This window comes from Stigmatopora argus, chromosome 15 (assembly GCF_051989625.1).
Source record: "Stigmatopora argus isolate UIUO_Sarg chromosome 15, RoL_Sarg_1.0, whole genome shotgun sequence".
Classification (NCBI taxonomy): domain Eukaryota; kingdom Metazoa; phylum Chordata; class Actinopteri; order Syngnathiformes; family Syngnathidae; genus Stigmatopora; species Stigmatopora argus.
Window position 1 is genome coordinate 12,422,363 of NC_135401.1, and position 12,432 is coordinate 12,434,794.

The following is a 12,432-nucleotide window of genomic DNA, read 5'->3' on the forward strand; positions in this document are numbered from 1 at the left end:
ATCTCATTGTTGTGTATATAAATTTTGACAGACCCAAGCAGCCAAACAGGAGCACAAGCTTTCCAAGACAGAGGGCACAACCCATGGTTCACTTAATACTTCCCATGGGCAGACAGATTTGTCTGTCAAACCAGACAATGTGAAAATTAAAGGCCTCCAAGCCAGTGTCTCAATCCCTAAGGTAAGCTTCCTGATTCAAGATTCATAATTAACCGGGTCAGTGGATGAGGGGTTCGCGTGTCGGCCTCACACTTCTGACTTTGAGGGTTCAATCCCAGGTGAGTACTCTAGTTTCTTCCCACCATTCCAAAAACATGCTTGCTAGGCTGGTTGAACATTCAAAATTTCCCCTATGTATGAGGGTGAGTGCAAACGGTTGTCCATCTCCTTGTGCCCGGCACCAATTTAGGGTGTCCCCCGCTTAGTGCCCAAAGTTAACCGGGTTTGACTCCAGCATGCCTGTGAGGATAAACGGTATGGAAAATTAATAAATACTTTTAGAAAAAGCTAATTGCAGTTTTTCTTTCCAATATTGATTTTGTTCATTAAGATGTACAGTGATACCTCGGCTCTCGACCACAGTTAGTTCCAAAAGGTTGTTCAAGAAGTGATTTGTTCGAAATCTGAAAAAAAAAGGGCTTTTTAAAGACATTTTCTACAGTTTTACGCCGAACATTCCTTTTTTCAGCATCCGCAGCCTTACTATTTTCACTTGCCTTTTTTGGAGCCTTAATTAGGGGTTAATATAGTCCTTAATATTAAGACAAAAACAGTCAGTAAATGTAGCTAACTGCTGTGAGTCTCGGAGTGAGTGAAGCGGAGTTGGAGACAAACGCATATATATTCTACCAAATGTTATGTTGCAAATATTTCTCATCTCATTTTCTGAACCACTTATCCTCATTAGGGTCCCGGGGGGTGCTGGAGCGTATCCCAGCTGACTCCGGGCCAGAGGCGGGGGACACCCTGAATCGGTCGGTGGCCAGCCGATCGCAGGGCACAAGGAGACGGACAACTATGCACACTCACACCTATACCTAGGGGCACATTAGTGTCCAATCAGCCTACCATGCATGTTTTTGGAATGTGGGAGGAAACCGGAGTACCCGGAGTAAACCTACGCAGGCCCAGGGAGAACATACAAACTCCACACAGGTGGACCGACCTGGATTTGAACCCAGGACCCCAGAGCTGTGAGGCCGACGCGCTAACCACTTGTTTCACCGGGCCGTGTTGCAAATATTTGTATACTCTAATACATTAATATCTATAGTGTTTTATTCTTTATTCTTTCCTTTTAGGTGAACCTATGTCTTCTACAGGCCTCTGTGGAGGAGGGTTTTCCATCTTGCTCCTCTAAGTGCGTCACACATGTGTCTCTTGTGGCGCTGTGCTTTGACAGAGTTGCCACTCAGTTCAGGATGAATAGGTGAGGCCTCAGCTGTTAAGTGTGCGTGCAAGCATGTGTGTGCATGTGTGTTGTTGGGTAGTCTTATATCTTTGTGTGTCATTACGCGGCCCTATTTGAGATCAAATTATTTTAGACGAAATACTTTTCAGGCAAGGTTAACCATCAGTGGTTGTTTTTTTTTGTCATCCTAAATTTAGGTAATAAAAGTTGTCAACAATGAATATTCAATATGCTACATCATAATGAAACATGTTCTTTTAGTCACAAAAATATTAGGAACAACTTTCAATATGATGCAGTACAGTTCTAAATAATATCACATGCGCCATGATTATTATTTTGAAAGCAGTTTTTGTGTATATTTTTTCCAGGGGTATAGTCGAAGAACCTCCCAATACTACAGAACAAGGGAGACCCTCTGCTATGTTAGAGAAATATGCTTCTGCCACTAAGATGCAGCCTCAATCATCTGGCTCATTACGTTCTAATGCTGGCATTGAGAAAGGCAAAGAAATAGCCGCGAGGCTCAACATCCACCGCATCCACAGTCAACTAAGAGGCCTTGACTCAACAGGTTGGGTTATTTTCTTTTGAAATGTATATCATATTTAATGGTTTGCAATTGGATTGTATTGAATGCTATTTTTTCGTATTTTCTCCACCCACAGACATTGGCACCTCTGCCATTACAGCCATTCCTATTGAGAAGTCCAAAGTGCTGTTTGGCCTGGAGGAAATGGAGGAGTTTTCTCTAGTAGATGAGACAGACTTTCATGGGAGCTCAGGCGACCTCACTCGTTCTGGCACTTCACTTGAGAAATGGGGTTGGATAATGTTTGAATGCGGCATTGAGAATCTCACAGTCAAAGGTAAACACGCTGGAACAAAATTCCTGTAATATGCATATTTTTTTAATTGTTAGTGAAACTTTATACCGCTTTTTGTAGGTGGTCGTCAATCAGGAGCTGTTCTTTACAATGCGTTCGGCATGATGGGCCGCTCGGATACGGATGGAAAAGCAGGAATTCCCAAGTCTAATGGATCAACTGGTTCTCAGACTGGAAGTGGTTACAGCACTGATGTATCTGATGACAATTTACCACATGATTCTGTCAGCCCCCCATCTGATGTTAATGGACATTCTGACTCAGATGATCAGGTACGGCAGCTGGTTGTGATTACATTACAGCGTTGTAATGTTCTATAATGTGTCATTGTCTAAAAGGGTGAGTAAGGAAGCATAAAAAATTATGCACAACATTTGCTAGATAATAAAACAAAATCAGAACCAATGACGTGTGTACATTTTATATAGACACATACACTAACAATTCACTTTTGTTTATAAAAAATAAACTTGACCTACACACAAATAGTTCACAGTTTTTGTTTCGCACCTGGAGAAAACCCACATGCAAACTCCACACAGGTGGACTGACCAGGATTTTAACCCAGGACCCCAGAGCTGTGGGGCCACTAACCACTTACCTGCCGGGTTGCCGGCAAATAATCAATAAATAAGTAATAAATAAAATAAGTAGTTGACATAATAAGTAGTCAACATAAATAAGTGGTCAAATTAGATAAGTAGTCAATATGAATTACTGGTCACATAAGTAGTTAGGTACAAAAAGTGAGTAAAGTGGTTAGCAACCTATAGAATTTTAGTGCAAGGACAAGATAAGAAATTAGTCTAGTTTAGGTCTTCCTAGGTGCAGAACTCGAGTTGATGCAGTTATTGCAATTTTGTTGATTTATCACAGTAGATTGGTTAATTTACATTTCAGAAACCAGAAGCCATTCATTTACAAATGTGATTGCACTTTAGTTTACATATTCAAATATCAGATATTAAGATGTGATAGACAGTTTTTGCATGATTTGAATGAGGCAAAATAACATGCTTTTTTGCTCGAATATATTGTTTCAGATGTACTGTCATTATTTTTTGTATAAAAATTGAATTTGGTGTTCCAAAAGTATTTTTTCAAACTTGAGTCTTGAAAAAGGGGTCGTCTTATGTTCGGGCCAATTCGGTATATGCTTCAATTTGAAGCTGTTTGTTTATGATGGGACAGGCCCAGTCTCAGCTAACCCCCCACCCCCTAAAGTAGTAATGATGAATGATAACTGCTGATGTTTGCCAGTGCCCCAGAAAAAAGATTGATCGCTGGAATTTGGTTCCTTGAAAAATAGATATTGAGCAAAGAAAGTTTGACCATAGTGTAACTAGTTAATTCAATTCAATTCAATTTATTGGCAAGAAAAAGCACCAGGCTAAGGGCAATGTAACAAGTTAGTGGAGCATGAAATAAAGGTTTAGACTTGTTAACTCGGAAATCATACCAATTCCCCTAAGATTAATTTTAGCTCTGTTTCTTAATATGCTGTAACATTCCAGGATGAAGGGGTTGAGTCAGATGACCTAAAGAAAGACCTTCCACTAATGCCTCCACCACCTGATTCCAGCAGCATGAAACTAACCCTCCGTGAGATTTGGTTTAGTTTTGCTGCACCTACCAATGTGCGACCTTCACAGGCCATCTCCAGGTAATGATGTCATGAAGCCGCCTATAGATGCGTTTAAACTGTTTATAAACTCAACTAACGAATGATAAAATAAATGTACATTTCTTGATGTAAACTGAGCAAGCAAGCTGCAAAGATTTAACTTAGCCTTTAGTTTGATTCCAACGTGATCTTTATCACTTCCTCTTGGTCATGGTGAAGTTACATTTTATAAGAGCTATCAACCACATTTTCACACTAAAAAATTGACAGCAAAAAAAATTGCATGGAGCTGTGGATCATTTATTGAATGGAGCAATTGGCCAAACATGTTGAAATATGTAACAGTGTCATGATTACAGTGTTATCAGCTTTAAGTTTAGTACTTTTCTTAGTAGGATGTATGTAAATAAAATACTTTGTATTTTGTGCTTAGCTATTAAAATTATAGTGTAAAACATGAGTAGGTCATTTCCAATTTACTTAATGATTAATGTATTCTCACTTGTCATTATGCATATTTTATAGATGTCAAACTAACCCCCAACATAAATCCTCCTTATGTTTGCTTTTTCTAGGCAGTTAAATCTACTCAGCACTGCCACTCCAGCTATCGGAGCCTGGTTAGTCCCAATTGACCAGCTCAAATCTTCTTTTCGTAAACTGGACATGGAGGGTACACTCCGTGTGTGTGCTGTAATGGGCTGCATAATGACAGAGGCTCTTGAGGTCAGTACCTCAATCATTAAGACAATGCTATTCAGTCCAAACCCATTTCATTGAATCACTAAGTTGCCTTATTGCAGAAAAAAAGCATCCACATACCGATTCGAAGCAAGTATAATCGTGTGACTAAGCGAGCGCACTACCTGCATGAGAATCCCTCATGTATGCTTTGCAACATCCTTCACCGATATCTGCAACAGGCAGACTATTCTGTCATTGAGGAGGCAACCTTGGTTAGTATGAGATTGATGCATTTCTTTACCAGTGCAAATCCATATTATATGTTCTCATTGATGCCCTTTGATACTAAGATCCAAATTAATCTAAGTGTTTCCAGTGTCAATATTTTTCCTCCTTTATATTTATTTTCAGAATGATGGGGTCCCAGCCTTAGTGACTCTTAAAAAGGGTCTTGTGGCTTTGGCTCGTCAGTGGATGAAATTCATTGTGGTTACTCAGGGCTTCAAAGCTATTGGTCTAATGAGGCCGAATCAGCTTACGAAACCAAAGGAATCTCAGCAGAACTTGGCTGAGACGAACCTGGGCTTGGATAACGGTGCTGCAGTGCAAAGTGATACAAGTGGTGATGGAGCTGAATTTGAATATGATGCAGGTGGAGGAAAAAAAAAATTCTTTGAACCCTTTCATGGGCAAATTGTTATTTTTTTTAATTTATTTTATTTTAAATAACCCGTACATTACTCTTTTAATTAATTGGCTGCCATTGACAGTACTATATGTCCCTTCCGTTTTGACAAGTCTAAATAAATAGGACCTTACGTCACAATAATGGCACTGAAATATGGGGATTCCCACCTAGTCGTCTTGGTTTAAATGAATTGGATGTCTATCGTCGTTAATGTAATGCAATGAGTTAAGTACATACTATGAAAAAAAACAACAACCTTAGAATGGTACTGGGACCGTAATCTGTGTGTTTTTATTTCTTTTAATTTTATGAAATTCGTTTTTATTACCAATTTATTAGTTATGAATTTATAACTAAATTATATTAAAATATATCATAATTCATAACTTACATTTTATTCATTCATTCATCCTCCATACCGCACATGCTCGCAAGGGTTGCGGGGGTTGCTGGAGCCTATCCCAGCTGACCTGGGCCTAAGGCAGACTACACCCTAGACTGGTCGCCAGTCAGCCATAGGGCAACTTAAATTTAATATTTTATTAATTCCATTAATCATTTCAAATATAAAATTATATAATCATTGCGTATATATTTTAATAATTGAGCAATGGTCTTTAGTCTCAACTTTAAGCTGTTGAGTGTAGTGACCACTTTCCCCAAAAAGATTAAATTGGGGTAAAACATTTTTTACATTAAAAAAAAAAAAATTCTCAAAGGCAACTTATTTCTTTTTTCCATTTACCCATTAATCGCCAAATATCAACAGAAACCTGAACCGCTCAGTCATTGCTAGAGAAGAGATTGTCTTAATATACTTTTGACCTCATGTAAAGTTGAAAGAATAACCCAGATCTTACTATTATCTTTCATACTACGTTTTAATTGAAATCCTTTGTAAAGCCACAGTGAGTGAACACACCATGTTACTGGAAGGACCTTGCAATCGCCCGCCACCAAAAGAGCCAAACTGTGGTCCTGTCAGCGGAGTGGAAATCATGAGGAAACTGTCCAAGTCGCATGCACACAACGAGTCTGCACTACGAATAAAGGTAAATGTCAACCATCGCTCCTGGTCTAAATGTCTCGTGATGGAAATTAAACTCGTCTAACACGACACTCACATGTACATATCTAATACCTAGGGCTCCCATCCATATCAGTCTTTGAGTTACACCAGCGGTGACACAGCTGCTGACTCACCAGCACATGTGAGCCGGGTAGGGATGCCAGTCAAGGACAGCCCCAGGAAAGAGAGTCTCCTGAGCAATTTAACAGGGAGCTTTCGCAGTCTGCACAACCTGCTGGAAGGGACACCCCAGAGGAATGAAGCATCTTTTGCCACAGCAGCCAAGAGCGGTTCCCTCACTCGTACAGGTGCCACATTTAAAGTTGCAATATTCATCCTTTTGTTTTCAGATCAACATATATTTCATCATTGAATTAGAATGTTTTAAAATAAAATGTGTATCTTGGGCACTATTTAGGTTATGACACAGAGAAAAAGAAGGCATGTACGATTTTTATGCAAAGGGTAAATGGTAGTGTTGCATACCTGTCAACCTCTGCCGATAACTGCCCTTATAAATGATTATGATTCCCCTTACAAACCTCCCAAAAACCTTACAAACAACACAAATGTAGTACCTTACAAACGTACAACTCGTACGGTGTTTGTAAGGTTTTTTGGGGGTTTGTAAGGGGAATCATAATCATTTATAAGGGCAGTTATCGGCAGAGGTTGACAGGTATGGTGTTGCACCGATACCAATTCCGATACCCGGCTGTGTGGTATTGGCAGATACTGTTCCCAGAACACGTTTTTTTTAAATACCGTATTTTCACGACTATACGGCGCATTGTATTTTTAGCCGCAGTGTCAGTAACGAATGCTATTACTGTATTTTAAATACACAAAGGACGCACCGTTTTTATAGACGCAGCCAGGTATGGCAAAACATACACCAGCTTAAACATGCACGCTAGACCCACACGCTAAAAACATGTTTTTAAAAAGGCAACGGAAGCAAAACTGAGTTCGGTTGTACTTTATTTAGCCATTTTACAATGTACTCGCGTCATCATTTCATTTTTGTGACTTGGTCGCAAATCAAAAGTGACGGCGAGCCGTGAAAAAAGCCATCCGGTCGCTTGACATGTGTCTCACGTAGCCATAATCTGATGTTGTGGTTCGATATTCATCCATATATAATATATATATAGTTCGCAGTCTAGCTTTGAATGTTCTGTTGACGCCAACATCTAGCGGCAGAATTTCTTTTGTAAATACAGCCAAAATGACAGTGAGCACCAAATTAGTGTGTTCGCCATCATACTGGGTGTATTGACAAAAGAACTATATATCCCAGCAGTCACTGCGCAGTACTTTTTCTACGGGAAAAATAGTAGAGGTCGGGGGCTGCTTGCCGTAGTTGTGAGAGCTGTAGAGGATGGTGTACCCTATCGACTGATTTATTTTATTTTATCGTGATAACATTTTTATTATTGGTCAATATATAAAGCGCACTGGATTATAAGGCCCCCTGTCTATTTTGGAGAAAATTTAAGACTTATGTGCGCCTTATAGTCGTGAAAATACGGTAATATTTTTTTCTTATTAAACTAAATTACTGCATATTTACTTGAAGGTAAAGCCATTGCTATCAAAGGTATGCTAGATACTGCTTAACTTAGCATTGACGGTGCAAAACTTTTAATCCATTTAAAGAGGGAGGGTTGCCGGGCTATGAATGAACATTCATTCACAATGTATTGGATGTCTACCAGTAATTAAACACATTGACATTCACAGCAGAAGCATAATTAGAAGGCACACGATTATCATCATCTTGGGAATGGCGAAAAGCCCACCTTTTTTTAATTTTTAAAAAAAGATGTAGGTTGATCAGTGTTTGGAAACTAAATTTCGAAGAGTACGTATTTCTCAGCATTGGTGCTTTATATCTCATCTCAATACTCCCCAATACTGATTGTTATTTAATAGCTCTTTGTGGAAAAACATTGAAATAAGAAACATTATTGGTGTATTCCAAAATAGTGCAAATTGTGCAGTAAACTTAAATAGTTAAACTTAAACTGTCCTTTTTTATATTCAGGGACAGATATCTTGACGGAACATCCACTTCTATCTGAGCCATCCTCCGTTAGCTTTTACAACTGGATGTCCAATGCAGTGGGTAACAGGACAGGGGCTCCGGTACAGGACTCCCCTCTTAACCGCTCACAGCACAATAGCCTCCAGACGGGTGAGACACGATGCACAAAAATCTTTCTTCCTTTTGAGTTTTTGTTGTCTCTGAATTTGAAAGAAGGAATTCTTTAAAAAAAACCTGAGCAATTCAACCAATAATTAAATTCAACTTTCTACAAACGTTTCAGTTTTTCGTGACCCATTGGATTCCCCAACTAGTATTTCCTACGAGTACCAGCCACTACAAAGAGTAAACAGTCCAGAAGGAGGTTAGGGGTTGTCACTCAGTATTGTGCTGACATTGGTGTACTAGTTAGACCTTGGTGCAATAGTTCAATCCCCTTAATAAGTTAGCTAGAAGTTTGTATTAGTATCCCTTTGTGACAACTTTTTATCAACTGCCTTTGTTGATTATTTATTGTGGAGGAGAATAATCTTAAAACTTCACTACCAACAGTGAACTGTAACTTAACACATGCATAGTGTCAAGTTCAGATGCAGCTTGGATCTCCTTTTCCAAGTTTCATGGTGTAAATGATATTTAGCTTGGAAAAATCCCACTTTCCACATTTAGATTCCCATGACTGGTAAATGTTCTAAAGACAAATTTGGCATGTGGTCATCATTGATTATTTTTCTGTGAGCATTGATCATGTGATCTTTGATGCAGAAACAATTTTAGCAACACCACAGAACATTTAGCAGAATGTTAGTACTGTTTTGTTAGCACAATTTAATTTGTTTTTGTTGGTGTGATTGTTGTATTGATGTCCCAATTTAATTGTGCTTGGTTGATTATTTGACAAACCGCACTTGCTGTACAGCATTTTGTTGCGGCTGTGCGTCTGTCTACACAGGATGTCTGCCTAATATTTAAGAGGGCTTGTGTTTGAATCTTGGATAGCCCCGTGGTGTGGAAATTGCTACTTTCAGCTTTCTTTAATCTATTTATTATGGATATTCTGATTTCCAACGACATCCCAAAAACACAAATTTTATGATCATGCACTTTGTCAAAGTGTTCTAAATACGCAAGTCACTAATGCCTGATCTTTAGCACCATTCTAATTGCGTAGCGTGGTGGGACAATCTATTTACTAGTTTAGTTCTACACTATACATCTCTTCAACCTTTTTAGGTGGAACGTGTAACCTACCAACTATACCCTCTGCATCGGACTTCAACACAGTGTTATCCAGTGACCAGAACACCTTGGATGGGTCCCACTCCCAGCATTCCCAGCATAGCACTAGCCAAGATGACATTGCTGATATTGAAGAAGGAAATCAATGTCCTGCTGCTGTTCAACTGGCTGATGCTCAAGTAATGTTCTTCTTTTTTATTATGTTTGTTCAGTCATACAGATGCGGAAAAAATATTGGTACCTACTCTCTTAATGAAAGAAAATCCCACACTTGGGTTGTAAAAATTTGAAACTAATAACTAATAATCTGTGTTAATTACAAATGTCAAGTCACGATTATGACAGTCTTACACTGCCATAAGAAGCATTGGAATAGTGTCACTAATTTCCTCTGCGTCCTGGGCAGAGTCATTCTTTTTATTTTTATTATATTATTTTAATCATTCTGTTGGGACAGATTTAAGTGTATATTCTTGCGATTCTTAATCAGTTATGTATTTTTGTCTCACTAACCTTTTTTTTTTTTAAATTTGCATTAGCAATTAGCATTTAATTGCAAATGTGTTGTATGCACAATGACAATAGCTTAGTTAATTTTTTTGTCATCTGTTGTACCTCTTAGGTTGTTTTCAAGCCTTTACTTAGCTATACTGGAATCCAAGCACAAGACACCACTCCCTTGAGCTACAAGATGTATTTTGGAGAACATTTATCTTTTTCTGGTAACCTGGAGTGTTTGAGAGCAGACATTGTGGACTCTGATGCATCCAAAGAGCGTAGAAACAAAAGATCCAGGAGGTATAGTACATCTTTTAAAATCATTTTTAACTGTTCACAATATCCATCCTCCTTTCCTCCTTCTTTTCTATCGCCATCGAAGCTAATGCTAATGTCGAGCCTGTCCTGTCGTATTTCTGGCATACGTTTTTATTCAATTTAGTGCTGAAAATGTTCGTTCCCGGTTGTAACAGGCTTGCCTGCTTTGGAGTTGTCCGACCTTTCTTAATGATGTCCAGCTTTTTTTTCTTGAAAAGTCTGTCTTGAAAATGGCTTTGACAGTAAATCTGCAAACAAATCAATTTCTTCTCCTTCAGCCATTGCGGGTCGACAAAACCGCTATTAAATCAACACAACAATATATTTGCTTGTGCAGCTCGCTCCAGATACAGTTTAGTAGCTCTGGCTAGTCCACTATCACTAGCCAATCATAGTTGGTGAAAGCGATGACGTATCCCTACGCCTGCGAGAAGGCAATGACGTATCCCTACGCTTGCAAGAAGGCCTTGGTGTCACCAAATCGAATTCTGATTGGTTAAAGCAACAGTCTTATCGACGCTTGTTTAATGCAGCAGAGCCCGCAGAACTGATTGTGAAGGCCTTGAGGCAGATTTCTGACCCTGGCAACAAATAGTGGCTGAAATGTGATTGGTTAAATGCTTCAATATGAAAACACATCTGGAAGCAGTGCAACCAGGGGGAAAAGCAATGAAAGGAAGCTAACAGACAATTTGGAATTATTTATTGATGGACAAAATATAATATATGATTCAGATATTTCTTAGGCCAGCAGAGAAGGCCTTGAAGGCCCTGACGGCACACCACTGAGTGATACTATGAATGTCCTGAGTGTTGACTAATATCGGATCGGTTCATGGATAAAAATCTCAGACAAATATCACTTGGCTTAGTAGCTATATTTCAGTTGGTAAATATTGGCATCATCACCCAACCTTGTATTGGATTTTTTTTACAGATAGAGACGGATAACAAATAGTTTGTGAACAAACATTCCAATGTACCTAATTTTAAAATCGGAGGAACTGGCTGGCTATGCAGCATTATCTGACATGATTTAAAAACCAATCTCAATTCTTCCTTTTCTAGACAAGGTATGGTGAACCTGCCACCACTTGATTTCAAACCAGCTCTTCTTATCGAGACTTTCAGCTTGAATGCAGTCGTGATGGAGAAGTCAACCAGTGCACCGCAAGGCTCCTCTACAGTCCCACTGTCGTTCCACGACCTCAACCGCCGCCACTACAATACATTTCATTGTGACTTCACAACAGCCTGCCAAGCCATTAGCCAACGTGTCGACATGGCATTAGTGCGGCTTATTCACCAGTTCAGCACCATGATCGATGACATCAAAGCCACTCAAACAGACATCAAACTGAACCGCTATACTGAAGGCTCAGCCTCACCAACACCAACCTTCAAGGCCCGGCCATACCGTCACTTCAGATCGTCTGACTTTAGCAGATGTTCAAGGGGAAGCGTAAATGGGACAGCACGCAGTACTACACAAACCTTGAAAAGCAAGCGAGGTTTGGTTGTTGCGTTAGGTGGTGGAGGGGCCGGTGTTGCTGGGAGCTTACCAATCAATGGACCACCTTCAGCCATGGACACACTAGGAAGGAGGGAGCATAGAGGACGTGGTTCACTTGGACGTTCTGAGCGCCGTACCTCAAAGGTAACAAGCTGTCAAAACTTACATTTGCTTTTTTTGTTATAAAATAGTAGCTGCACCGGCCAATTTTGACAACATTTAGGGAAAAAAATCCATATACATACTGATTTGTGTCCATGTATTAATTAATATGTGATAGTTACATGGAGTGGACAGATGTTACTAAGTAAGATTTTATAATCAAGCTTTTGACATGCTTTTTGGGGTATGGATACCAGCAATTCAGGGGATTGGATTGGATTGGATTGGATAACTTTATTCATCCCGTATTCGGGAAATTTCGTTGTTCCAGTGGCAAGAGGGTGAGGATGCA

At 39.4% G+C, this 12,432-nt stretch overlaps 1 protein-coding gene across 1 annotated transcript in view; it reads left to right on the forward strand.

Moving 5' to 3' along the window:
* The window catches only part of kiaa1109 (KIAA1109 ortholog), a 70,503-nt gene that overhangs the window by 20,755 nt on the left and 37,316 nt on the right, over window positions 1–12,432 (forward strand). The window contains exons 35-49 of the mRNA XM_077620513.1: window positions 32–181; window positions 1,302–1,429; window positions 1,783–1,985; window positions 2,080–2,280; window positions 2,359–2,570; window positions 3,813–3,961; window positions 4,498–4,648; window positions 4,726–4,878; window positions 5,018–5,258; window positions 6,198–6,346; window positions 6,440–6,671; window positions 8,411–8,560; window positions 9,644–9,828; window positions 10,272–10,447; window positions 11,534–12,122. Of these exons, the coding sequence (XP_077476639.1) occupies window positions 32–181; window positions 1,302–1,429; window positions 1,783–1,985; window positions 2,080–2,280; window positions 2,359–2,570; window positions 3,813–3,961; window positions 4,498–4,648; window positions 4,726–4,878; window positions 5,018–5,258; window positions 6,198–6,346; window positions 6,440–6,671; window positions 8,411–8,560; window positions 9,644–9,828; window positions 10,272–10,447; window positions 11,534–12,122 (3,069 nt within the window). The remainder of the gene's footprint in view (window positions 1–31; window positions 182–1,301; window positions 1,430–1,782; window positions 1,986–2,079; window positions 2,281–2,358; window positions 2,571–3,812; window positions 3,962–4,497; window positions 4,649–4,725; window positions 4,879–5,017; window positions 5,259–6,197; window positions 6,347–6,439; window positions 6,672–8,410; window positions 8,561–9,643; window positions 9,829–10,271; window positions 10,448–11,533; window positions 12,123–12,432) is intronic.